General features: G+C 56.0%; 2 protein-coding genes across 2 annotated transcripts; one reads left to right on the plus strand and one right to left on the minus strand.

Annotated features, from left to right (window-relative positions):
* Positions 1-707: 707 nt before the first annotated feature.
* MMRN2 (multimerin 2) lies at positions 708-16106 on the minus strand. The gene is made up of 7 exons (XM_002698938.6): positions 15881-16106; positions 7613-7741; positions 7420-7526; positions 7240-7320; positions 6355-6519; positions 4437-6203; positions 708-1462 (listed from the first exon to the last, which is right to left on the minus strand). Exons 1-7 carry the CDS (start codon positions 16042-16044, stop codon positions 1077-1079), a joined length of 2799 nt encoding a protein of 932 aa, XP_002698984.2. The 5' UTR covers positions 16045-16106; the 3' UTR covers positions 708-1076.
* A 1055-nt stretch (positions 16107-17161) lies between these two features.
* SNCG (synuclein gamma) lies at positions 17162-21876 on the plus strand. Its single transcript, NM_174186.2, is given in 5 exon segments — positions 17162-17282; positions 18079-18120; positions 18414-18541; positions 21269-21340; positions 21588-21876. Coding segments are annotated over 5 exon segments (384 nt in total). The 3' UTR covers positions 21609-21876.
* Positions 21877-24238: the final 2362 nt, after the last annotated feature.

The following is a 24238-nucleotide window of genomic DNA, read 5'->3' on the forward strand; positions in this document are numbered from 1 at the left end:
CTGCTTCCTCAAGCCTGTTCTCTTCAGGGTCTGTAACTTTCTGAAAACCATGCATTGCTACTGTAGGAATGATTACAGCTCTCAGTGGCACGGTGTAATTCAGTATTCTGCGGATACTGCAGCGGCCTCTGAGTGTTTTAGGTGGTGTTCACAACTGAAATTGTGAAGTCACATCCCAAGTAGTTTGACTTTGCCCCATATCTCTACCTACTTCACCAAATTTTTTGTTCTCCATACTGGTTTGCTTTGCAAACCAGCCAGATCTGAAGGGCATCACTGTATTCCAAAGTTGACAATTCATTGAGGGAGATTTTACCAGCTTCCTTCTCTTCTCTCAGCTACCTTCCTGTTGAGAAATGATAATAAGAACCGGGGTGGTCACAAGCTGTTGGAGAAACATTAGCAGAGGCTCTACACTTAGCTCACGTTTGTCCTGGCTTGGCCTTCACCCCGTGTGAGGCAGGGAGAAACCGGAGTAAAGTTACCAGGTAAATTCAAGGAAGGACTGGAACTAAGGAATGAGACTAATTTGTGTTTCCCTTGGTTGACTCAGCCAGGTCTTCTGTCGCCAAACAGCTGGATTCCCCCTGCTGCCCCGCAGTAGGTAGACAGTAGCTTCCTGTATTGTCCCAAGTGTCACTTCCACTTTAACATATTCTTTTTGGGAAAGAATGATTTTCTAGCATAAGATGAAGAGGAAGCAGGAGAAAGGTTTAAAGTGTTGTATGTAAGTTTCCAACCACAGGAGGAGCAAGACACCAGAACGCTGCCGAACCCAGGGTAGGGCCAAGAACTGGAGTCCAAGCCGTGCTACCTCAGAGGGCAGACCGAGCCGAGACGCACACACCCTGGCCCAGGCCCTGCCCGGAGAGGAACATGCCAGCCTTCCTCATTGTTAAGAGACAGCCAGACCCGGTGCGTCTAGAGAGAGGCCACAAATACCATGCTGTCTTTGCAGAAGGTTTCCAGGGAAAAGCTAGACCAACTGGATGATCTCCAGACCAACCCTGGCCTGAGCCCCAGGCCAAGGAGAGCTGGACAAGTCCACAGTGTCTGGTCAGAGCTGTGCTTGGTACTCAGGTCTTGAACATCAGGAAGCCCCCAAATGCAGTGCCTGGCGGGCTTCTCTTCATTATCGATCCCTGGGTTAGCTCAAACCACACTCTCTCACCCTTTTGCAGCTCAGCCATAGCAAAGGTTGTTGCTGGGCTCCCACCCCTCTGCTCCTCAGTGGTATAGACAGGGGTCCGATGGTGACCTCCAAACACCAGCTGCCCGGTGCCTGGCCCTGGGCCAAATTCAATGCTCACTGCAAACAGATAGACCCCACGCTCAGGGGCTCGGAAGTAGCCGTGTTCAGGGAAGTAGCTGCTGCCGACGTTGATGTAAGCAGTGTTGAACTTCACTGTCTGCAGAGCAGTGGTCCCTTCTGAAAAGCTGGCGTAGAAGGCCACAGGGGAGCCTGGAAATACAGGAGGAAAGCATCAGTAATTCAGCCCCTTGCTCCCTCAAATGGGAAATTACACCGAGCCCTACCTTCCTCACCTTCTTGACATGAGAAAGAGATCACAATTTCTAGATAATCTGGATATTCCCAGTAGCAATGTATCTTGGGAGTTAACTGGCTAATTCTCAGCATTTCACTAGTTGACAGGAAAACACAAGCCTGTTGTCCGTACTGGTGTGTATTTTAACAAAGCTCTTGTTTGATCCTTCTTTCCAACTATGTGAGAGAAAAGTGCCCTGAATGAGGAAGCTGAGTAAGTAGCATCTAAGGCAGCATGCTTTGTCAATGACAGACTGGATCTGGAACCCAGGTCTCTGACTCCCGGATTCCTGCAACCTTCAAGGGATCTTGAGATACCCAGGGGAAAGAGAAAATACTCTCTCTCCTCAAATGCTAACCCTGGTGAGATCAAGAAGAGTGGTTCTTACTAGATGTGTAGCACAGAGAAGGAAAGAGCAGGCAGGTCCAGGCAAGAAAAGTCCTTTCAAGCTAATCATGTTAATATTTTCAAAATGTTGCACCCGAACCCAGAGGAGGGTAAACAGGCCCAGAAAGGCAAGGCTTGCTCCAGATGACACGCTAATAAATGGCCAAACTGGGAGGACCTAGCTGTGGATCTCCTGACTTCTGGGTCTCTCCCACTTGAAGACCCAAGTTAGTAAGTCTAAGGAGGGTAAGATACAAGAGGCCTGGAGCCAGAGGAAGCCTCGGTGGATGGGGGCTTTAAATGTGCATTAATTTTTTTAAACACCGGCCTTATAGAGAAGGAGGACAAAAAGAAGCAAATATAGAAAAATATGGGAAACCTATTGAAAATGTGTTCATTTTCCCAGTACCCCTCACTCCCCCATCCTGGCCTCCGCACTGATAAGGTCATGTTCCTCACATGCTCCGTGGCTGTTCCCTAAGCTAAGGGCTCTCTGCCCTCTCCACCCCTCTGTGGAGACCAAGCTCCCCATTTCTTGGGATGAAACCGAGGCCCAACAGGAGGAATTTACATAGAAGACTTGAGTCCCAGAACAACAGCCCCTGCACTTAGCCTCTAGGTCTAACAGCGACAAAATGACAAAATTTTGCTTTTCTCCAGTTCTGGAAGGTTTTCTGAGATTAGTTGGGAAGAGTTTTCTGTGTGCTGCCGGCGGCTCTGCAGTTCTCCCAGCACCCAGGAGGTGGCGCACTCGCCCCGCTGAAGGAAGGCCAGCCTAGCGTGGCCTCTGCCGGAGGCCGAGCCAGCCAGTGGCTGGATGTGCTCCTTAGAAGAGGAAGGGCTGTGCTTCACTGCCGGCCAGCAAGTGAACTCAGTGCGCTTCCCTGCAGAGCGCAGGGTCAAGCTCTGTGGCCTCCCCATATGAAATTTTTAATTTTAAGGAAAAAAAATTTAACAAAATATTTCAGTGGTAAACTCAAGATACCTAAACTATCAGGCAACTTGAGGCCTTGCACTGCTCACAGGAGGGTGGGTGGCCTCAGCCACAGCCATGAGAATCCCGGAGAAATGGGAAAGCCGACGTGTTTCTACTAAATGTTAAGCCGTGTGCTGGGTTTTGGGCAATGTATCTGCTGGTCCTGCCGACAAGCCTTTGTTGTAGGTAGGGCTTCTCCCTCTTCCAGAGGAAGAAGCTGAGACGCACTAAGCGGTGCTACAACCTATACATGTCCACTGCTCCCAGGGCCCAAAGTGGAGGGTGCGCGGGAGGGGGGCAGGCTTGTGGTACGACCCCCCACGAAGCCTCAGACTATCCACACGCCCGGCCTCACCAGGCATACGCGGCCCAGATGGCAGCTTTGTCCTTACCCTCGTGTTCAGGTGGGGAGGTAGCTGTGGCCCTAAGGCCATCTTCTCTGGCAAGGGAGTCACTTGAGTAGGGGTCCACTTCCCAGGGCCGCACTCAGCGGGGCTAGGAAGGCTGGCTGCTCATCTCTTCAGCCTCAGAGCCAAGTTTCCCAGGGCCCTGTACGGACCCGCTGAGGGCCTTTCACAGGGGAAGGCCCAGCTCCCTAGAGACAGCTGGACTGGGTTTCTCTGAGCCACTTACAAGCTGTGTGAACAGGACACTTTCCTGACTAAGCTTCAGTTTCAGGTAAGATAGCAGTGATGATGCATCGTTGAGCTGTTGTGATGATTCAACATGGCAAAGCCCAAGAAAGGCACCACAGGGGACCTGTCTCAGAGCTGTAACATGGGTCCACTATGTTAGCAGAACAAGCTCCTTTTGGGTCCCAAGGGTTTCCCCTGTACTTGTGGGGTGCTGCCCCTGGCAGATGACACCATACCTTATCCACTCACTCACTTGTGCATAGGAGAAAGCTTAAAGACATGTGGTGGGTGCAGTGGGATGGGGCGAAAGGCTGAGATTGAGGGATTTGAGGGTGTGGTTATGGAGGAGAGGGCTTCCCTGGTGGCTCAGACAGTAAAGAATCCGCCTGCAGTGCAGGAGACCTGGGTTCTATCCCTGGGTTGGGAAGATCAACCTGGAGACGGGAACAGCTACCGACTCCAGTATTCTGGCTTGGAGAATTCCATGAACAGAGGAGCCTGGTAGGCTACAGTCCTCAGGGTCACAGTCTGACACGACTGAGCGACTTTCACTTTCACTCATGGAGGAGAGAAGCACCCCCTCTCCCTGCCCCACTGTTAGAATGGCAAGCAGCTGCTGGTGTTTAATGAGCCTCAAATGTCTATGTGGTGGGCTCGGCCTGCTCACTGACAGCTCAGTCCTTTGACTTCTACCTCCTGATACCCCAGGTAGCTTATACTCCTAATACTCCCTAGTCCTGAATGGAAGGTAAGTCAAAGGCAAAGCCAGCCCTGAGTAGTGGCGACTGATGGTCATCTTGCCCGCCTTCACCCCTGCCCCCTCTGAGGCAGAAGAGCTGTTGGGAGATAGCAATCCTAGACCCCACTCTCCTCTCAGGCCTAGGAACTCACCTGCCTCCCAAAGCGCTGGCCCTTTGACTCGCGCATCCTCTAAAGATTCCACTTGCTTCCGATCCCTCCTCTTGGGAGCTTCCAGGCCTTTCTGCTGCTTCTTCCCTTTCCTGTTCAGCATGGCCTGCAGCTTCTGCAGGTCCAGGCTGACGTTGGCTGCCACGAGCCCTTGGAAGTTCCCAAAGAGGCTGTGGAAGAGGCGCTGGTGCCTCTCCAAGCCGCGCTCAGTTGTGGAGAGCTCCCCGCGAAGGCCCTCGAGGGAGCTGTTGAGGGAGGAGACCCAGGAGGCCTCACAGCACCGACCCACACGCTCCAGGTCCGAGCTCAGGCGCTGGAGCTCCTGCGCCAGCCCACCGACCTCCTCTGGTGAAGCGGCCCGGCTGGGCTCCAAACGCGCGGTTTGCCGGCGGGTCCCCGAGGCCTGTTCCAAGGCAGTCACCCTGGCGGCCAGCGCGTCCCAGCCTAAAGCCTGCTCCTGCAGCCCGCTGGCCGCGTCCATCAGGGCGACGCGGATCTGTTCGTAGCGCAGGGGCAGCGTGCCGGGCCCCTCCTCGGACATCTCCTCCATCACCTCCTCCCCAAAAAGAGCGGCCAGCACGGCCTCGTGCCGCAGCGCGTCCTCCAGCAGGGCGGAGAAGGAGCTGTGCAGCTGGCGGATGTCGCGGCGGATCTCGGTCTCAGCGGCCTGCAGCGCGCTCACCTCGCCGCCCAGGGCACGCAGCTGGCTCCGGAGCCGAGCCGCCTCAGCGCGCGCCCGCTCACCCTCTGCCTGCTGCGTGTCCACGGCCAGCGACAGGGAGGCCACCGTGTCGCGCAGGGCCTGCAGGGAGGAGCCGTCCTGCTGCCGCCGCTCGTCCAGAGTCACCTGGGTCTCCTCCAGGGCTCGCGTGGTGTCCCTTTGGTCCTCCCGGATGACATCCAGGTCGAAGTAGAGCTTCTGGCAGTTGCAGTCCTTGACGTACTTGATGAGGTCCGCGTGGGCGCCCTGGAGGTGCTGGAGGGTCAGGTTGAGCTCCAGGAGCTGCCGCTCCATGTCCTCCTTGTTCTCCTCCATGATCAGTGACTTCTCCATCAGGATCACCCGCAGCTCTCGCAGCGCCGTGTGGTTCACCTCCAGCTCCTGCACCTGCCGCTGCAGCTTGCTGATCTCATCGAAGGTGTCATCGGATTCCGAGTACAGCTCCTTGATCTCGTCCACGTGCCGGGCCAGGGTGGCCTTCATGTCTGCCAGGGTGCTCCGTAGCGCCTCCTCCCTGTGGGCAGTGGCCACATGCAGGGCCGAGAGGTTCCTCTGCAGCTGGCCCAGCCTGGCGTTCAGACTCTCTGGCTCTGGCCTTGCGGCTGCCCCTGCTGCTGCCAGGACCAGGCTGCTGTTGATCCCCACAGACTCCTGGGCTTTAAGGAGCTTCTTCAACTTGATGTCCACGTCGGTCTGGACCTCCGAGAGGGACTGGTGCAGGGACAGGCGTTGGGCGTGCAGGCGGTCCTCCACGTCCTGCCTCAGCTGGCCCACCCTCTGGGCGTTCTCCTGGACCTTGGTCTCAAATTTGGTACCAAGCTCCTGGAAGTCAGCTCTGGCCACAGAGCTCTCCTGGACCCTCTTGAGGGCCTGTTGGTTGGCCTCCACGTCAAGAGATAAGTTTCTTATGACCTGGGAGAGGCTGTGCAGGCTTTGGTTGAAGCTTCTCCACATCGGGCTGAGATGTCCTTGCAGGAAGGTGTTGATGTGGGGCAGTAGCACTTGCTCCAAGGCTCTGCCTGGAAACTCTGCAACAGATGTGTGTGTTCATACATGCCCTGCAGGAGCAGGCACCCTCCCCAGGGGCTGACTGAGTGGGCGGGGGGCTCTGCCTCCCCATCCACTCATCCCCTAGGACATGACCAGGCTCTTCCTCAGCCCCGGGAACCTGCCACTCACCAAGCTCTGTTTGATTTGCCTCAGTTGTTGCCACTGTGAGGTTGCTTGCCCAGGCTTCCCACAGGCCTGGGAGGCTGTCTGCCATCTGATGGATGTCATTCTGGAGATCACCCAGTCGGCGTTCCTGCCGCTCCACTGTGCTGCGGATCTCTGCAGCTGGATGACCTGAATACACATGATAAGTGTCAGGCTTCCCTGGCCTGAGCAGAACATGAGGTGCAGAGAGGAAATTAGGGGATTGAAAGCAGGGAGGTGTGTCCTGATATCCTCTGAGCAGGAGCTTAGAAGCCTTTAACTCTAGAAGGACAGATGCATGGCCAGTGAGCCCTCACCCAGACCGCAGCACCGACAGCAAACATGACTGATCCGTCAAGGCACACTCTCCTCCTCGGTCTCAGGGACACGGCGTCTCCACATCATTCTAGGCAGCCCTTGTCAACAGACAGGCGCTCACCACAGGATGAAACATTCCCATCCATGGCCCAGCCTTGAAAGGCCTCACAAATGGTGTCCCTAGGTGGCTCTGCTGTGCTGACTCAAGACCAGGGACAACATGGCCTCCTGGTCCTGGTTAGGGGGACTGGAGGGAGGCTTCTTCCAGACCACGGGGGCTGATGCAATTCAGAGGGCAAGGAGGGTCCCAGAAAATAGGGTCAAGGGAAAGGGTACATGTGCTTGGCCAGCAGGCAGGTAACTCAGGGCCCTGTGAATCTTGCCGCTTTGGTGTGAGGATGAGGTGACACAGGGCCACAGAGGAACCCCTGCCAACCCCAAGCTTGGCGACAAAGCTTCCCTGAAATGGCACTGCCCTATCAGAGGACAATGGGCTTGGGCACATGAGTTCTTTCTACCTGTCCCTCCTGCACTTCCAGGAAAGCAACATACCAGATTCAAAGTCAACTGGCCCATCCCAAGGCTCCTGGAGGCTATCACCTGGATCTTCAGGCTCAGGGATTGCCATGGGATCTGCAGAGAAACATCAGATATTAACTCCAGAGGTTAGAGGGGCTGCGTGACCTCTTAGGTCAGAGGTCAGAGGGGGAGGGAGACCACAGGGAACCCTACCGTGATGCTGGCAGTCGGGGCCCGCAAAGCCCGGGCAGCACCTCCAGGCCACGGAGGCCAGCACCTTCTGCTTGACCTGGTACACCGGCTTGTGGGCCACACGGTACCTGGGGGAAGAGGGCTAGCTCAGAGTCTCCAGGGTGAGCCGGCACAGAACCTGGACGGATAGCCCACCCTGCTACACCACACTCACATGACTTTGACCTTCTGGCAGTTTGGAGCCCCCTGCGGACATGGCTGCTGTGAGTGGACGAGGAATTTCTCGGTTTTGCAAGCAGCTATGAAGGTGACCAGTCTGGACTTCTGGTAGGGGCACCAGTTACTGGAAAAAAAAAAAAGGCCAGAAGAGAGGGCTGCTGAGCACAGCCAGGTCTCCTCACTCCCTAGAGGTCAGCAGGGAGCCAGTGCAGAGCGCCCGGCCCCTGCGTCTGTGCCCCACTCAGTCCTAGAGATTCTGAAACCCATTAGCCTGAGAAGGGAGTGCTCTGCATTATTCATCCTGCTTCAGAGCAAAAGCCCTGTGGATCCTGCCTGCAAGGGCACCTGCTCCGTTGTCTTCCAAGAAGCACCCTAATTCCCAGGTCTGCACAGAGAGGTACAGGAGCCTCTCCCCACATCATAGAGTCACCCCCAGAGTCAGGAAGGGCTCTCCCTGTTTCTGCTGGTGCCAGGGAAGCAGTGTGGTGCTGCTCCTGGGTTTCAATCCTTCACACTTTCTGGTTGTGTGACCTTGAGTGAGGCACTTAGGGAGTTTTTGTTTCCCATCATGGGATGGAGATAATACCCTCCTCCAAGTGAGTATCAAGTACCCGCCTCCTCCCAGCTGCGTAGTGAACATTGCTGTCCTGCCGCCTTCTGGCAGCTCTGGTAGCTGGCCCCCATTCCCATTGCCACTGACATTGTTCCTCACTGGAGATCTGGTTGTGGGGATGGAGAAAGGGCTGCTAAGGAGAGGCTTGACTGGGGAGCCTTTGAGTGCCAACTGAGGACAGGCCTCTGTCCTGAAGGCATGGGGAGCCATGGAGGAGCTTAAACAGGAAGTCACATTAAAGAGCCACCCTGGTTCCTGGGTGCAGAAGGGTGGGAGGGGGCGAGACATAGGTGGCTACATCAGGGGTCTTGGTGCGTAGGGGGATGGGGTGACCATATTGATTTGGAGTGCTGAGACCACGCAGCCTTATTTCCCACCTAACTCTCAGAAGCCTTGTAGCCAGCCTGTACTCTCTCGGCTGCAGACTGAAAAGGCTTGTCAGGAAAATGACCCCCCACTCGAGGGGAAAGATCTAAAGAGACTGACACCAGGGGTTTCCCCCAGTGAGCTAGCCCAGCAGAGCATCCTCTATCAAAACAGATCACAGAGCCCCACCCATCCACCCAGCTTCCAATCAGTTACCTGACCTCTCTAACTCTTCAGTGGGCAGACAGCCAAGAATGACCCCTGAGGAAAACCTCTTCCAAAAGAGGGAGCTCAAAACGAGCAAGTGGAAGAAAATCAACTTGAAGAAAACCAGAACTGTGCAGGGAGAAAAGAACTTCCCCTAAATCTGCATTAATATTCCCAGATTGACAAAAGAACTTATTGCACCCAAGAAACAAGAATAGGAAGCTACTTTAAAAATGGAGGCAGAACACTGAGAGCCCCTACCAAAAAAAAGAACCCTTGAAGTTAAAATTATAATGGTAGAAAGGCAAAAGAAATTTGATAGACAAGTTAGAGGATAAAGTTAAAGATATTTCCCTAAAAGAAGAGCGAACAGAGAGATGGAAAATATGGACAATAGGATAGAAAAGATCAGAAAAATAGAGAACCTATGTTGGGAACCCAACATCCAAACAATAGGAGTTCCAGAAAGAGAGAGCAGAAGGAGGGAATCATTGATGAAAACAAAAAACAACCGAAGGAACATTCCAGAAGAGAAGGACTTGGAATTTTAAATTCAAAGGGCTCACCAGTTACCCACAACACAATGAAAATAAATGCACAGCAAAACACATCTGTGAAATTTTGGAACTCTAGGACTGAGAACCATTCTACACTCTCCAAGCCCCCCTGCACCCTGCCCCCATACACATCAGTAATTAGAACAGCCCTGAACCTCTCGGCAATCAATGTGTGTGTGTTAGCCACTCAGTCGTGTCTGACTCTTTGCGACCCCATGGACTGTAGCCTGCCAGGCTCCTCTGTCCATGGGATTTTTCAAGCAAGAATACTGGAGTGGGTTGCCATTTCCTTCTCTGGACTTCCCTGGTGGCTCAGACGGTAAAGCGTCTGTCTACAGTGCAGGAGACCCGGGTTCGATCCCAGGGTTGGGAAGATTCCCCTGGAGAAGGAAATGGCAATCCACTCCAGGACTATTGCCTGCCAGGCTCCTCTGTCCATGGGGTTCTCTAAGCAAGAATACTAGAGTGGGTTGCCATTTCTTTCTCTACTCAACAGCAATACCAGACACTAAAAGTAAAGAATCACCTTCAAAATACTGAAGGAAAATTATCTCCAGTTTAGAATCCTATACTCAGCCTAACTATCAGTTTAAGGAGCACAAAATGAAGACAATTTCCACCAGCCAGATTTTAAAGCATTCCCCGATGCCCCAGGACCCTCATCAGGGAGCTACTAGATCAGTAGTTTGCAATCTTGCCATCAAATCTTCACATCAGAAGCATCCTGTGGCACTTTAAAACAATGACCCTGCAAGCCCCACTTCAGGCCAGTTAAAGGAAATTCTCTGGGATTAAGGCCTGGGCATCCCCATTTTAATGCTCTGTGGGTCATTCTAAGGCACAGTCCCGGACTGAGGAGCACTCTGCCAGAAGTGCTTCACCAAAACGGGAGAGAACGCCGCGAAACGGAGAACGGCAGCAGGCGAGAGGAGTTCCGGCACAGAAGCGAGAAGGGAGACCCCGGGACGGCAGGCAGGGGCGCGTGGGCAGTGGTCCGGCCGGGAACACGGTTGGAGGCTCTGAGAGAGGCTCCCAAGAGAACACGGGCGGCCAGACACCCGGCAGGGATGAGTGAAGGGCGGACGCGGAAGCCGGCAAGGGTTTGGAACTGAGTGACGACGACACAGAAAGCGAAGCAAAAGGACAGAACTGAAGCAAAAATGAAGATAATTGCTTATTTCAGGAACAATGAAAATTGTGCGGGGGTGGGGGGGAAGGACGCATAGGCTTTCCGGGACATGCAGACTCTGCTGCATCTACTCAATTGTACCGGTGTAGCAGGAAAGCGGACATTGACTGTATGTAAATCAACAGGCATGGCTGCATTCCAATAAAACTTTATTTACAAAACAGGTGGGCGCCCAGATTTGACCCACCGTTCCAGAGTTTTCTAAGTCTTGCTTGTGGTTGTATATCACTAAAAAAAATAATAATAATAATTTCCAGCTGGAAGACAAAATGCAGGTGAACAGGCAAGAACATCTTGGAAGACGAGTGAGGAGGATCTTCTCTAACGGTCATGACCGACGCTAATGTCAAGGAATAAAAACAGTGGGACGTGAATTCCCCAGTGGTCCAGTGGTTAAGACTCCATGTTTTTAATGCCAAGGCCAGGAGTTTGAACCCTGGTCAGGGAACTAAGGTCTCACAAGCCTTACAGTGCAACCAATACAATAAAATCAATCCAGAAAACAGTGAGATGTTGGCACAAGATACATCAAAGACCCGGAAGGGGCCTGTACATCCCCAGGGGCCTATTAAATGTTAGAAGGGGCACACAAAAATCAGGATGGGAGCAAGTGTACACACTCAACACAGAAGCTGTGTACTGTGAGAGAGCTGGGCCCAGAGGTCAGGCCCTGGGGGGAAGTAAGGTGGTCGCCTGTCAAAGCCTCCGGTTTAAGGCCCCATGGAAATTCCTGGAACGTGCTCAGATCTAGGGAGAAGTATTTCTGTAAACCAGCTGTTCTCAACGGGACATGGGTTGGGAGGAGAAGTGGTCCACCCCACTTGAATCTGGCAACGAGGCACAATGGTAAAGAATCTGCCCGCCAATGCAGGAGACACAGCTTCAACCCCTGCGTCAGGAGAAGGGAATGGCAACCCACTGCAGTATTCTCGTCTAGAGATCCTTGGACCGAGGAGCCTGGTGGGCTGAGTGACCGAGCAGCTGAGCAGAACACACACGTGGCTGACACAGCTCTGGGGATGGGGAGGCTCCCGGCCTCAAGTGGGAGGAGGCCACAGCCCCTTTCCTCACAACAGAGAGCTAGCCCCAAATGTTGATAGCGGAGGCTAAGAAACGCCCACTGTACCAAAGCTCTGCTTCTCACATGCTCTCTGAACTGCGGCAGAGGATCCAGAGGGCCTGCCCCCTGAGAGCACCGGGTCTGGGCCAGCCTGCTGGGAGTGACCGGGACTTTCCACCTCAGGTTCCTAGAACTGGAAGTGGTGCTGCCCACCCTTCCTGCCTAGGAACTTTCTCTCCAGACCTGCCCAAACCTCAGGCTCCAGTGGCCACTGTTCTCCCTGCCCATATGCCCCTCCCTTGGCAGCTCCATGCCCTTGGCACCGTACAGGCTGCTGGCCCAGAAGCCCTGGGAACATTCCTGACCTTTGCTTTGGTTTCCTACAGCTCTCGGCAGTCTCTCGCTGGCCTACTGAGCCCCCAGCCCTGCTCGCTGAAGTGCCCCATTGTTCTCCCTGCCTCCTGGCTGGGCGCCCGGGCCCTCTTGGCACCCTCATCTCCCAGTGGTCTACCAAGAGGCAGGTGCCAGCCTCGAAATGAGTGTGGGGGGTCACCAGCCTGGTTTGGGCCTGTCCTGGGCCTCTGGCCTGGCCTGATCTGACGGCCCCCGCCAGGCAGGAGAGAGTCTGCTGCCCCCCTTAGAGCTTTTAACTGGATCTGGGAGTCCTAGACTTTCCTCCCTTCCTTGTCTTTGGACTCAGGGTGACCTTGAGCAAGGCCCTTCCTCTGTCCTGGAAATGTGGAGAAGATTCCCACTTCTAGCCCCTCCCTGGGGGCAGGGCTGTGTGGAGTGAGGGGGAGGCTTTGAGGAAGGCAGAGAAAGCGTCAAGCAGGGAAAGGGCTGTTAGCCAAAGCCTCCTGAATTATGAATGTGCTGCTGTTGTGCCCCTTTGGGGCACTTAAGTGCTTCTTAACCAGCCAGTAAAACCCACATCCAACTGCCCCTTAAGCCTGTCTGTGAAGGAGGTTGTGTTCTCAACATTCTTGCTTTCTGAGGCCCTGAATGCAGCTGTGAATGTGATGACTCCAGGGGAGAATTTTGTCAGACTTTGTCTCTCAGCCACAGAGGGGCCTGAGCAGGGGAGCCCGAGGCCCACTTGGTGTCCAGCCAGAGCCAGGATTCCTTGAGCATAGCTCATGCCAGTGAGTCTCTTCCCTGTTAGCGCCCAGGGCCCTGGGCCTTGGAGAACAGATACAAGGGCGGACCGTGTAGCCACAGCCCAGAGACCAGAGTCAGGGCTCCACCCTGCTCCCGTGTGACTTCCAGAGATATGCATGACTTCTCTGGGCCACAAGCTCCCAGCTGCAACAGTTGGAAACACTTCTTGGGGTCTCACTGATACTGGTGACTAGCCCAGCTAGGCTGCTGCGAGGAGCATCTCCTAGACTCCCACCCCTCTTAGGGGAGACAAAACAGGACAAAATTGAGGACACCTGGGATTTGCATCCCAGCCAATGTAGGCCTGAAAGTGAAAGTATTAGTTGCTCAGACATGTCCAACACTTTGTGTCTGACTCTTTTTTCCCTATGGAAGAATACTGGAGTGGAAAGCCATTCCCTTCTCTAGGGGATCTTTCTGACCTAGGGATCAAACCTGGATCTCCCGCATTGCGGGTAGATTCTTTACCATCTGAGCCACCACAGTTATATAGCCCTAGGTGGCAGCCCCACGCCTCTGAGCTTCCCAGCGTCTAAAGTGGAGAGAACAGTGGCCACCTTGCAGTACTGTCATAACCATGAGAGATAGGATGCCTTTCCTGGGTCTTCGATCAGTCCCCACAGCAGTGGGTTCGATTCCTGGGTTGGGAAGATCCCTGGGAGAAGGGAATGTCACCCCACTCCAGTATTCTTGCCTGGAAAATTCCATGGACAGAGGAGCCTGGTGGGCTACAGTCCATGAAGTCGCAAAGAGTTGGACATGACTGGGCGACCTTCACTCACTCCCCACAGTGGACTTAGTCCTGCCTGGGAAGTGGCCCTGCATCTGAGGAGCCCATATCCTAACCTCTTGCTCTCCCCAGCTTTACAAAAAGCTGGGAGCAAAGAAAGAGCCTCTTCCTCACAATGTCCAAATGCCCATGTCGCTGGCTCACTGGGCCCAGCTCTACAGGGTCCTGGGGATGTAGGAAACACCAACCACGTTCCTCCTTCATCCTCGGATCCAGCACTAGGTCGGTTTGTTCAAGCTTCTCCTTGCACGTGGTCTCATCTGGGTCTGTGTTCAATGCCTGCCCTGGTCCCCAGGCCCCAGATAGAGGTAGGAGGGACAAATGCAGGGCAGACTGGCTCCAGCAGCTTTGAGGGAAGAGCCACAGGCTTGTGCTGGGCGGTGTGGAGCCCCTGCTTGAGTGTGGAGAGCCTGTTCTGCCTCTCCTTCCCCTGTGGCCGGAGAGGGGCTGGGGCTGCGTTTCCGCCTCTCCCTTCGTGGGACCACAGGAAGCAATTAGCCTGAGGAAGCTGTGCTGTACTTCCTTCCTTTCTCACCAGCCCCTCTGGAGGCCTTGACAACCTCAGCTTGACCTGTGGGGCCTGCAGCTTCTGAGCTGTGGGCAGGAGACCAGCAGGCCTGCTGGGAGCCCCCGGAGGGTTTGGAATCGGGGATGCCCTCAGACTCCTGCCTGGGCATTCCCGGACCAGAGTGCCCTTGTGCACATACCCACACGCACTGGGACCCCCAGGCCAAGGCTGAGTGACTGCCTCAGGCCTTGAGCAGTCCAGAGACCCACCCTCCCAGGAACTAAAGGAATGCAGACCTTCCCCACAGCCCCGGTGCGGGTGAGGGGGGCAGGTGTAGACTGGGGGAGAAAGGGGATATCTCCTCCCTCCTTCCCATCCTCTTGGGCCCCTCATACTCCCTTTCATCAGGGGGAGGTAAGCTGCCCAGAAACAGGGGCTGACGGCTTTGGGGAGGGAAGGCAGGATTCTTGGTCCTGAAATCAGAGCCTGGGTTCCCCTGCCAAGAGCCACCTGTACTCCCAGCTCTGAGCAGAAGCGGTAACAGGGCAGGAAGGAGGTCTCTCAAGGCCCAGCTTCTTCCCTGTCCTCCCGCACGGCCACCCTTCCATCACTGAGGGGCAGTACACGCTCGCTTAATCTGGTCCTCCCGCCTCTCCCTGTCCATTCTGCTTTGGGGAAAGTGTCCAACAAACACTTTCACCTTGAACCATCAGAGCTATATGAGAGCTGTCCTGGGCAGGTATGGGCCAGGCCTACGTGACAGTGAATCTCAGCCAGCCCAGGAGACTCTGGTGACTGTACATTGGCCCTTCTCACCCTCCAAATCCACATGGATGCTCCCAACCAAGTCTGGTTTGTGTGTGGAGGTGGGAAGAGTGGGGGCGGTGCAGGGGGAAAGACACCCTGGGACCAGAGCCAGAGTATGATCTCTGGAGTCAGACTCAGAGCTTGGTTCTAGTTCTCCTCGGCTGCGTGACCTTGGCAAGATGCTTAGCCTCTCGGAGCCTCAGGCTCCCTTAGGTGGAGGGGATAACAGAGATAACACTTGGCAAGATGCCCAGAGATGGGTTTGACAAATGGCACCTGCTGCTCTGACTTGAGGGTCCCCCGAGGAGGGACTCGCATTCCCAACACCTTGTCAGCCGGAGGATCCCTGACCCTGGACAAATAAAAGGACTAGAAAACGGGGTCTCAGTCTAGTCCCAAGTCCATTCTGCCCATCTCCAGAGGGGTGCTGAAGCAGAGCCCGCTGGATGCCGCAGCCTCCTTTTTGTTCTGGAGATGGAGCAGGGCGCCTTGTCTGCCCACTGCTCAGCTGTGCCCCTCCCCAGGCACTCAGATCCAAGTCCGGTCCCCAGGAGCGTCTGTCTTCTAGGGCTTAGGCCAGGCCAGCCTCAGCTGGGTTCAGCTTTCAGAACTGAGTTCCGAGAACAGGAGCCACTCCCAAGCCAGCTGGAAACTTCTGGAACCACAGCCCCTCACCATCTCCCATGCTGGTGTTTGATGGCATAAAGTGCTCCTGCCCTGCCCTGCCCAGCCTCCAGTCCCATTCCCTGCCATGGGTCAGGCAGGGAACTCCATGTGGTCCTTAGGTCCTGGGGGACTGGGGGTGTCCAGTCCAGACTGGCTGGGGGTGATCTTCTAAAGGCGAGCTTGACTCCTAGAGCCTCATTCAGCTTCACAGCTGGTTCAGCAGATAGATGATATAAACCTATTTCACATACAAGTAGCTGAGGTCCCGAGAGCCCCTGCTTTGGCTGAGCTGGGACTGAGATTCCTCTGCCATATCCTCCCCCAGGTCCAGGCCCTCCTTACCGTCTGACAGGGTCCCCGCTGGAGTCCTCCGCCTCTGCCCTCCAGACTCCAGGTGGCTGGGGGCTGTGTGGATCAGAGAAACTGGTACCAGGGGCCTGTGCCCAGGTCCCCAGCATCCCCCAGCCCAGGGGCCCCCCCAGGCCAAACAGCAGTGTCAGGATCATGCTGGCTTGGGGCAGACTCAGCTTCTGTAGTGACTCCCGAAAGTGCCGGTGACGTCGTCTTTAAGTTAAGTCTCAGAAGGAAAAAAAAAAGCACAGGGACAACAAAGAGAGGAAGTGGCCTGGGCCGGCCCCCCCAGTGAGTCCCGTCCGCCCGCTCGCCCGCGGCCTGGCCCCACAGGGGCAGCCAGCCACGCAGGCCAGTTCCTGTGGCCAAGGAGGACTCGGTCAGAGACCCTGGGTGTGGGAGACCCAGGGGGAGGTGGTCCCACAGAGCATGTCCCCGTGGGAGTCAGAAGGGCACCAGCATGGTGGTGGAAGGAAGCGCGTCAGGAGGAAGCGGCCAGATGAGCCTCGGGGAACCTGCTGCCCATCCACGTGGGCGGCCGGGACGCGGGGGCACTTGTGCCTACTCAGCGTCTCTCACCGCTGGGCTGTGGGAGCCAGCAGGTGGGTGGAGGCCCAGATGGAGAAAGGGTCACACAGTCTGTAGCTGGGCCCGGGCCATGGGTTAGCCTTTTGTGGCCCAGTTCTTCCACCTGGCCTTGCCCGAGCCCCAGGATGGGGGCATTCACGGTGCTGGGGAGAAGTTGGGCAGGCCAGTCCGGGAGGCTGGCCACTCTTGCCCGACAGGCCAGCTTGATCTTGACCCCTGCCCTACCTGGGACGCCAGTAGCAGAGGCGCCTTTCTTTTCTGTGTCTACTCCCCTGCAGCCCCTCTCTGCCCCAGAGGTACACAGACTCAACAGCCCCAGGCCTGGGAGCACCTAGTCAGGGTGGCCCCTGTAGGTGCCCAGGGTGGCAAATGAATGCGGGGCAGTGATGGATAAGGATGTGTCCAACCTGCTACGGTCTGTCAGGGGGCAGGGGACGGGGGGAGGGTTGAGCCCGCAGAGGCCCAGGGGACCCTGGGAGAAGGTGGGGGCATTCTGCTCCCTCCCTCCCTCCTTCCCCGCCCCCTCCCCTGGGCTGGCCGGGCTCCCATCAGCCGCCGCTGCATCATCAATATTTCATCGGCGTCAATAAGAGGCAGCCGCAGGGACAGACGCTGCAGCAGCACTCAAGCCAGCTCCGGTCACAGCTCATCTGGGGAGTCAGACTCCCATCCCTGCCCACCGCCATGGACGTCTTCAAGAAGGGTTTCTCCATTGCCAAGGAGGGTGTGGTGGGTGCCGTGGAAAAGACCAAGCAGGGAGTGACAGAGGCAGCTGAGAAGACCAAGGAGGGTGTCATGTATGTGGGTGAGTTTGGGCACGGCAGGGCCGGCAGGGAGGGGCGGCTCGGTGGCTGCTAGGTTCCTGGACTGGACTTTATCCCCTGACCCCAGGGAGGCACGTTCGGGAGGGATGAGGACTCCTGGGCCCAGAGGCCCCGCACTCTCCTGTACACCCCTGTCTGTCTGGGCCTCTGTGGTGTTGAGGGGTCTCAGGCAGGACGGCAGGAGAGGCACTTAGCCCTCAGACACACCTGTGTGTGAGCACAAATGCACACACCGCCACACACCAGCACCCCGCCCCAGTATCCCCCACAGCCCCGCGACTCAGAGAAGAAGCCACACTGGAGCCCTGGGCTGAGCAAGCAGGGACTCAGCAGCCGGGCCGTGGGTCCGCTCCCTGCCCAGAAAGAAGGGCTACCTCGGGGAGATGAGATGGACCCTCAGCATCCTGGCCAGCCTCCGAAGCCCCCTTCCCCTTCAGCTCCTTCCAAAGAGGAGGCCAAGCTGATGACTCAGCTCTTGTTGACCCTATCAATCCCAGCTCCGAGGCCCAGGCCACACCCACTCGAGGTCCACCCACCAGACCCTACCTCAGGCTAGTCTCTCTCTTCCCTGCATCCTGTCCTGTCCACTTCCCATCCATCCCCTTCCTCCAGACATAGCAGGAAGTGGCCTTTGAAAGGATGGCTGGCCCCCGGACACCATCCGCACTCCCCACCGACCCTGCAGCTTGTCCAGCTGTTCTGTGGTGTGTTTGCCCTGACCACTCCCCTCCCAACACCTGGAGTGGGCTTGGGCTGACACCTCCCTTTCCTCCACAGGAGCTAAGACCAAAGAGGGTGTTGTGCAGAGTGTGACTTCAGGTAAGGTGACCCAGGACCGGCGGACATGGAGGGTGGGACATCAGGAGACTTTTGCACCTGGCTACTAAAGACCTAAGCCTGGGGCCCTCTTTACCCCCTTGCTGTACTAGGACCCAGGCCTCCAGAAGCTGGAGGTAGGCCCAGGGTGGACCACCTGATCATCGTCAGACCTTCCAGGGAGTCAGAAAGAGGACAGCCTAGGTCTCCAGTAGAGCAGAGTTTTGAGGGCCCAGGGCAGGCCAGAGCCGGGTTGGGTGGGATCAGGGCCAACGCCTGCCAGATTCCTCCCACAGTGGCTGAGAAGACCAAGGAGCAGGCCAACGCCGTGAGTGAGGCCGTGGTCTCCAGTGTCAACACTGTGGCCACCAAGACTGTGGAGGAGGTGGAGAACATTGCAGTCACCTCTGGAGTGGTGCACAAGGTGAGATCCAGTCCCTAGCTCGGGGCCTGTCCTGTCTCCTGGGCCCACGGAGGCCAGCTGGGGAAGAAGCATTATCATCCCACTAACTTACAGGGCGGAGAAGGCAATGGCACCCTACTCCAGTACTCTTGCCTGGAGAATCCCATGGATGGAGGAGCCTGGTAGGCTGCAGTCCATGGGGTCGCTAAGAGTCGGACACGACTGAGCAACTTCCCTTTCACTTTTCACTTTCATGCACTGGAGAAGGAAATGGCAACTCCCTCCAGCACTCTTGCCTGGAGAATCCCAGGGACGGGGTGGGCTGCTGTCTCTGGGGTCACACAGAGTCGGACACGACTGAAGCGACTTAGCAGCAGCAGCAACATACAGGGGAATGGAGACTTAGGGGCCCTGGTTTGTGCTTGGTGTTGCCACATCCCGGGAACCTCACAGTCACCCCTGTGTGGGGGGCAAGGGAGAGCCCAACTGGAAAGTGAAGGTCAAAACCACGCCCACCCGGTGGTGCTCAGCATTTAGGAGACACCACATTTTACTAGCGAAAGCAGGGTCCTGTGAGCCCCACGTCGTGACAGGCAGCCTCCCACAGGCAGTGGACACCAGATCAGAGCTGCTAAGTCACCGCCTACCCAGTGACCAGCCTCCCTCCAGAGCCATGCTGGGCTGGGCCTCCTCCTGCAAAGAGGTGCAGTGAAGCAGCGCCCCCTGGTGATGGGAAAACAGTGAGGTTCTGACCACACCCTCTGCCTCTGTCTTTGTGGACTTGTGTACGTGCCTGGTCGTGTGTGTGTCTGGGCAGCAGAGAGCACAGGGGCAATTTGTGGGGAGGCGGGGAGCCTGGCTCCAAAACCTATGCTCTGAAGAGAGACTCTGAGTGAGACAGGAGGAGATTGTGGTGGGAGCCAGTTCATTTTTGGGGCAGGAGGTTTTCCTATTCCAGAGATGAGCTGTTCCCAGATGTATAAGCAGATGTTGTTTAGAAAGTTCCACCCTAACTGGCACAGGCCCCTAGGGGCCAGTGGAGTCCTAGGTACCCAGCACTAAGAATCCCTGGAGTGGGTTAGTGGAAGGGTAGGCGCTGACCCTGCCTCTGGCTCTGGGCACAGCACCGAGGTCACAGGATCTCCAGACTCTAGGAGCAGGCAGGTGCCCCCTCCCTTAGGTCCCAGCTCTTATTAGCCTGTGACCTTGGGAAGCTACTCAACTTCCCTGGGCCTGCATATTCTCAGCTGTAAAATGCTTGTTGGGGGTGTGTGCTGAGTATCCATCCCACTGGGCTGTGATGATATAGGAAAACAGCCCCGTGAAGCAGCTTCGCCTTGCTTATGGTGAATACCCAACAAAAGGAGGTGACTGTATCATCATTATCATCAGTGACCCCAGGCAGGACCCAGATGTACCCCAGGAGACCCCAGGCCCCTCCCCCCCCCCAGCAAAAGAGGCCTTAGAATGGGGCCAGGTTGCCCCTGAGGCCTCTGAGCAGAAGCCTGGACACTCCTCGCTGACTTTGGAGGAGGGCTGGTGAGCCCTTGGCTACCTCAAGGGAGATATTTCTTGGTGACAGCCCAAAACCATCCATGACTCGCTGTCCAGTGAACCGCAGAAGGAGGCAGCACTGGCCACCTGTCTGACTGCTCATGCCCCGGCCTCATGCGCCCACCCTGGGGCGGCCAGGACACGTGGCCGCCTGTACTTTGTCTGAGGAGCCTCCCCCAATTCTGGCTGCCTCAGTCCACCAAAGGGCAGGAGGACACCATGGTAGCCCTGAGGGGGCAGGACCCTCCAGAGGTCAGTGCTGAGCCCAGGATCCAAGCTGATCATCCAGTCTGACCCCAGCTATCAGTTATCACGCGATCACCCCAAGGCAGGACACCATCTCAGGCAAGGGTCTGGTTGGGTGTAGGTAGGTAGAAGGAGACAGGAAGTGGGAGAGGATTGTATAAACCCTGCTGGTCCCACCTGAGGGACCAGCCTGAGCCCATGCCCATCCAGGAGGCAGGGAGAAGGAAAGAGGGAAGCACTCATGCTACTGGGGATAGGATTAGGCCTGGAGCAAGCCAGACCTGATCCTTGTAAGCCCCACGGCTTTGAGCTCTGAGGCCTTGAGTTGAATACCTGGCCTCTCTGGCCATGGGGCCCCCATGTGAACAGTGGAAACATGCCCTTCCTTCCAGGGGTCTTTGAGGATCACAGTAGGAGAAGGGTATGTGGTCATGTGATTCAGGAACACTGAGGGTGGGGTCAGGCCCGGGGTTTCAGAGGCCACTGCCCACCCCACCCACATCACTAGGCTTGCTCATGGAGGAGGCCCAGTCAGGGACTGTCAGGGACTCACTGCTGGCTTCTGGGGGTGAGGCTGGGCTCAAGGATACTTGGTACTCCCAGAAGGCCTTGGCATCATCAGACAGCCCCCACTGGGAACCCTTGCATGAGGTTCCATCACCTCCAAGGCCAATCTGGCCTTCACACCTCCCTCCCCTCCAGCCCCCCAGGGAACCCTTACATGAGGTTCCATCACCTCCAAGGCCAATCTGGCCTTCACACCTCCCTCCCCTCCAGCCCCCCAGGGAACCCTTACATGAGGTTCCATCACCTCCAAGGCCAATCTGGCCTTCACACCTCCCTCCCTTCCAGCCCCCCAGGTAGTGATGAGGACCTCCTTCTCTGAGGTCAGAGTAGTGAAGCTCTGCACCCTCCACCTGGTCCCACATCCCCTTTGCTTTTCCACAGGAGGCCCTGAAGCAACCTGTCCCCTCACAGGAGGATGAGGCAGCCAAAGCGGAAGAGCAAGTGGCTGAGGAGGTAGGAGCTGGATCCCTGGGGTAACACAGGGGTCCCTGGGCAAGTTGCTTCCCTCTCAGGGTCCCAGAACCCACAGGGGAGCCTCCTGACCTGCAGCCTCCTGAGCCTGAGTGTGAGATCCCCTCATGAATAACCTCCTCAGGGCAGAGAGGCATAGATGACACCCTTCCTCCCCACTCCCCAAGCCAGGGTAACCACTGAGGGGTGGGGCCCCAGAGCCATGTGTGAAAGTCACTGTTTCTTCCAGACCAAGAGTGGGGGAGATTAGAAGGCTGCCGGTGATCTGCAGAGGCCCTGAGGAGCATGCCATCGCCTCTTGGCACAAGGGGTGTCTGGTCCTGGAGTAGGACCCACAGAGCTGCCCAGCTCCCCACACCCTCATCCAGCCCCCCACAGGCTGTCCCCCTGTGCCGTCAGCTCCCTAGCCTTATCCCTGTCCACCACCCTCTGATCTTTCTGATCCCCACAGATGCTACTGTGAATTTTTTTTTTTTATGATTTTAATGATTCCAAATAAAACTCAAATCCCCACTGCATACCTGCTCATTCTTCTCTCTGTTCTGCCTTGTTCACGAAGATGCCCCCTGGGCCCTCCCAGGAACAGGGGCTGGGCCAGGTATGCTTCAGGGATGCACTGGGCATTTCCAGCACCTTCTGAGAGCACGCAGTGCCTGCAGAGACGCCCCCGCCCCCACCATTGCCTTTTAACGCGCAGGTGGCGGCCCTGCTTTTCGGCTCCTGCGAACAACCTCGAGAACATGCTGTCTGCTGCAGCATGAGACCAGGATGTCCCAGGTTTTGAGCTTTGACTCACCCTGCAGGGATGGACCGCTCTGATGGCAGGGGTCCTCCTGGGCCCCTGGGGCGTGTCCTTGGAGCCAGCTGTCCTTCTGGGAACAGGGACACCTAGCACCCATCCCTGAAGCAGAAGGTAACTTTGAAAGATGCGAAGTCTAAACTCATAGCGAGGACTTTTTGCATCCTCCTTGGCAAAGAAGGACATGACCCCAGAGTTCCTCCCTCCTGTCCCCACCCAGCCTTGAGCTCCCTACCAGGTTGGAGCTGGGCTTTCCCTTCCTTCAGCAGAGTCCTGTCAAGGATCATTAGAAAACACAACGGTTGAGAGGCAGGAGAGGAAGCATCCGCCTAGAGAGAAAAAGAGTCAAAATATTTGTTGGGCTCCTCCCAGATGTGGGACACTGCACTAAGTGCTTTACCTCCTTTAATCCTCAAAACCAATTGTTAGTACGTCCCCAGTTTCACCGAAACTGAACTAAGAAACAGAGAGGTTAAGTAACTTGCCCAAGGGCACAGAGCTAAGAAGCTGGGGCCTGGCAGAAGGCCAGGTGGCCTGACCGCAGAGCCACACAGCTGATTCGCGTCATGCTGTGCTATGTCCACCCAGACTGCGTGGGCTGCAGTGGCCTTACGGCAGATGCCACCATCCCCAAGACTTCAAAACAACCCAGGGACCCGAGTGGTTGTTTTCCTACATGAAAGGCTATGGGCATCATGCCCTGGAGTCTTGTTCAGAGGTGGCTAAGTGGACAGCAGGGTTCCTTTCCCTTTAACACCCAGTCTGGGCTCAAAGCACCTAAGTGGCTTGCCCCAGGTCTCCAGCCCTGGGTGGGGGCGCTGAAGCTTGAGTCCAGACCACTTGCTCATCCTCCCTCCATGGTGGAGAGCAGAGGTCAAGGGCAGCCCTGGGGGCTGCAAAGCCAAACAGCCGAGCTTCATTGTATCCCAGTTTGCAGTCAGGGGCATCCAGCGCTGAGGAGGCAGAAAGGAGCAGTGAGCTGCTGGTCTCCCAGCCGTGCAAACTCTACCATGCGAGGAGTGAAGGGTCTTGAAGAGGCACAGGGCAGTCAGGGGTGTTCCTGCTCCCAGGTTCAGACTGCTCATCAGCAGGCCTGTGCATGCCCCAGGAAGAAGGCCCGAGGGGCTGGGTGTGCCTGAGAGAAAGTGGAGGAGACAGGTCCTCTCAGGTAACTGCAGGAGGAGGATACTACTGGGCTTCTGGGGTTCCGATACCCTCTCCTCTATTGAGGGAACGTGGAAGGGTCCCTGCTGCTTGTCCCAACTCCCACCTCTGCCCCCGGACACATATTTAAGACCTATTCCTGTGATCCAACAACGAAGTTGCCTGGTCCAGGAAGATTCTTCCCCATCCCATGAGCACCTGCGGTGTGCTTTACTTTTAAGCCCTCTATTATGTGCTGTGAGCTCTGTGGGGCTGTACCTGACTTCCCTAGAGGAGTAACTGCTCTCTCCCATCCCTCTCTTTCTCCAAGAAGCCCCAGGTGACCCGTACCTCTTTTCTATTTTTGGTAGGTGGCAATTGTAATAAGAGAACATACATATGAGACTTGTCTTGGCAGCCGCAAGATGAATAGATCTATGTTCCAACCCACCAGAATCTTAAAAGTTAACAGAGGGCTTGACTGGAGTCAGTCATATATTCGGGCTTCCCTGATGGCTAAATCGGTAAAGAACCTTCCTGCAATGCAAGAGACACAGGTCCAATCCCTGGGTCAGGAAGGTCCCCTGGAGAAGGAAATGGCAACCCACTGCAGCATTCTTGCCTGGGAAATCCCATAGACAGAGGAGCCTGGTGGGCTAGCCTGGTGGTCCATAGGGTAGCAAAGAGTCAGACACGACTGAAGCGACTTAGCACACATGAATGCAGTCATATATTCGATTCAAGAGGGTTTCAACAACATCTTACTCTCTCAAGTCTGTGTTCTATTCCAAGGACAGGAGGGTGGGGAGCCTCTGATTGCTCAGGTCCCGCTCACGAGGCAACCGGTAGTTACATCGTCTTGATGACCTCCTCTGACATTGCTACAACAGATTTTTCAATCATCTTCTATGTATCAGGTAAGGTGTTTGACTCCAAGG

This window comes from Bos taurus, chromosome 28 (assembly GCF_002263795.3).
Source record: "Bos taurus isolate L1 Dominette 01449 registration number 42190680 breed Hereford chromosome 28, ARS-UCD2.0, whole genome shotgun sequence".
Lineage (NCBI taxonomy): Eukaryota > Metazoa > Chordata > Mammalia > Artiodactyla > Bovidae > Bos > Bos taurus.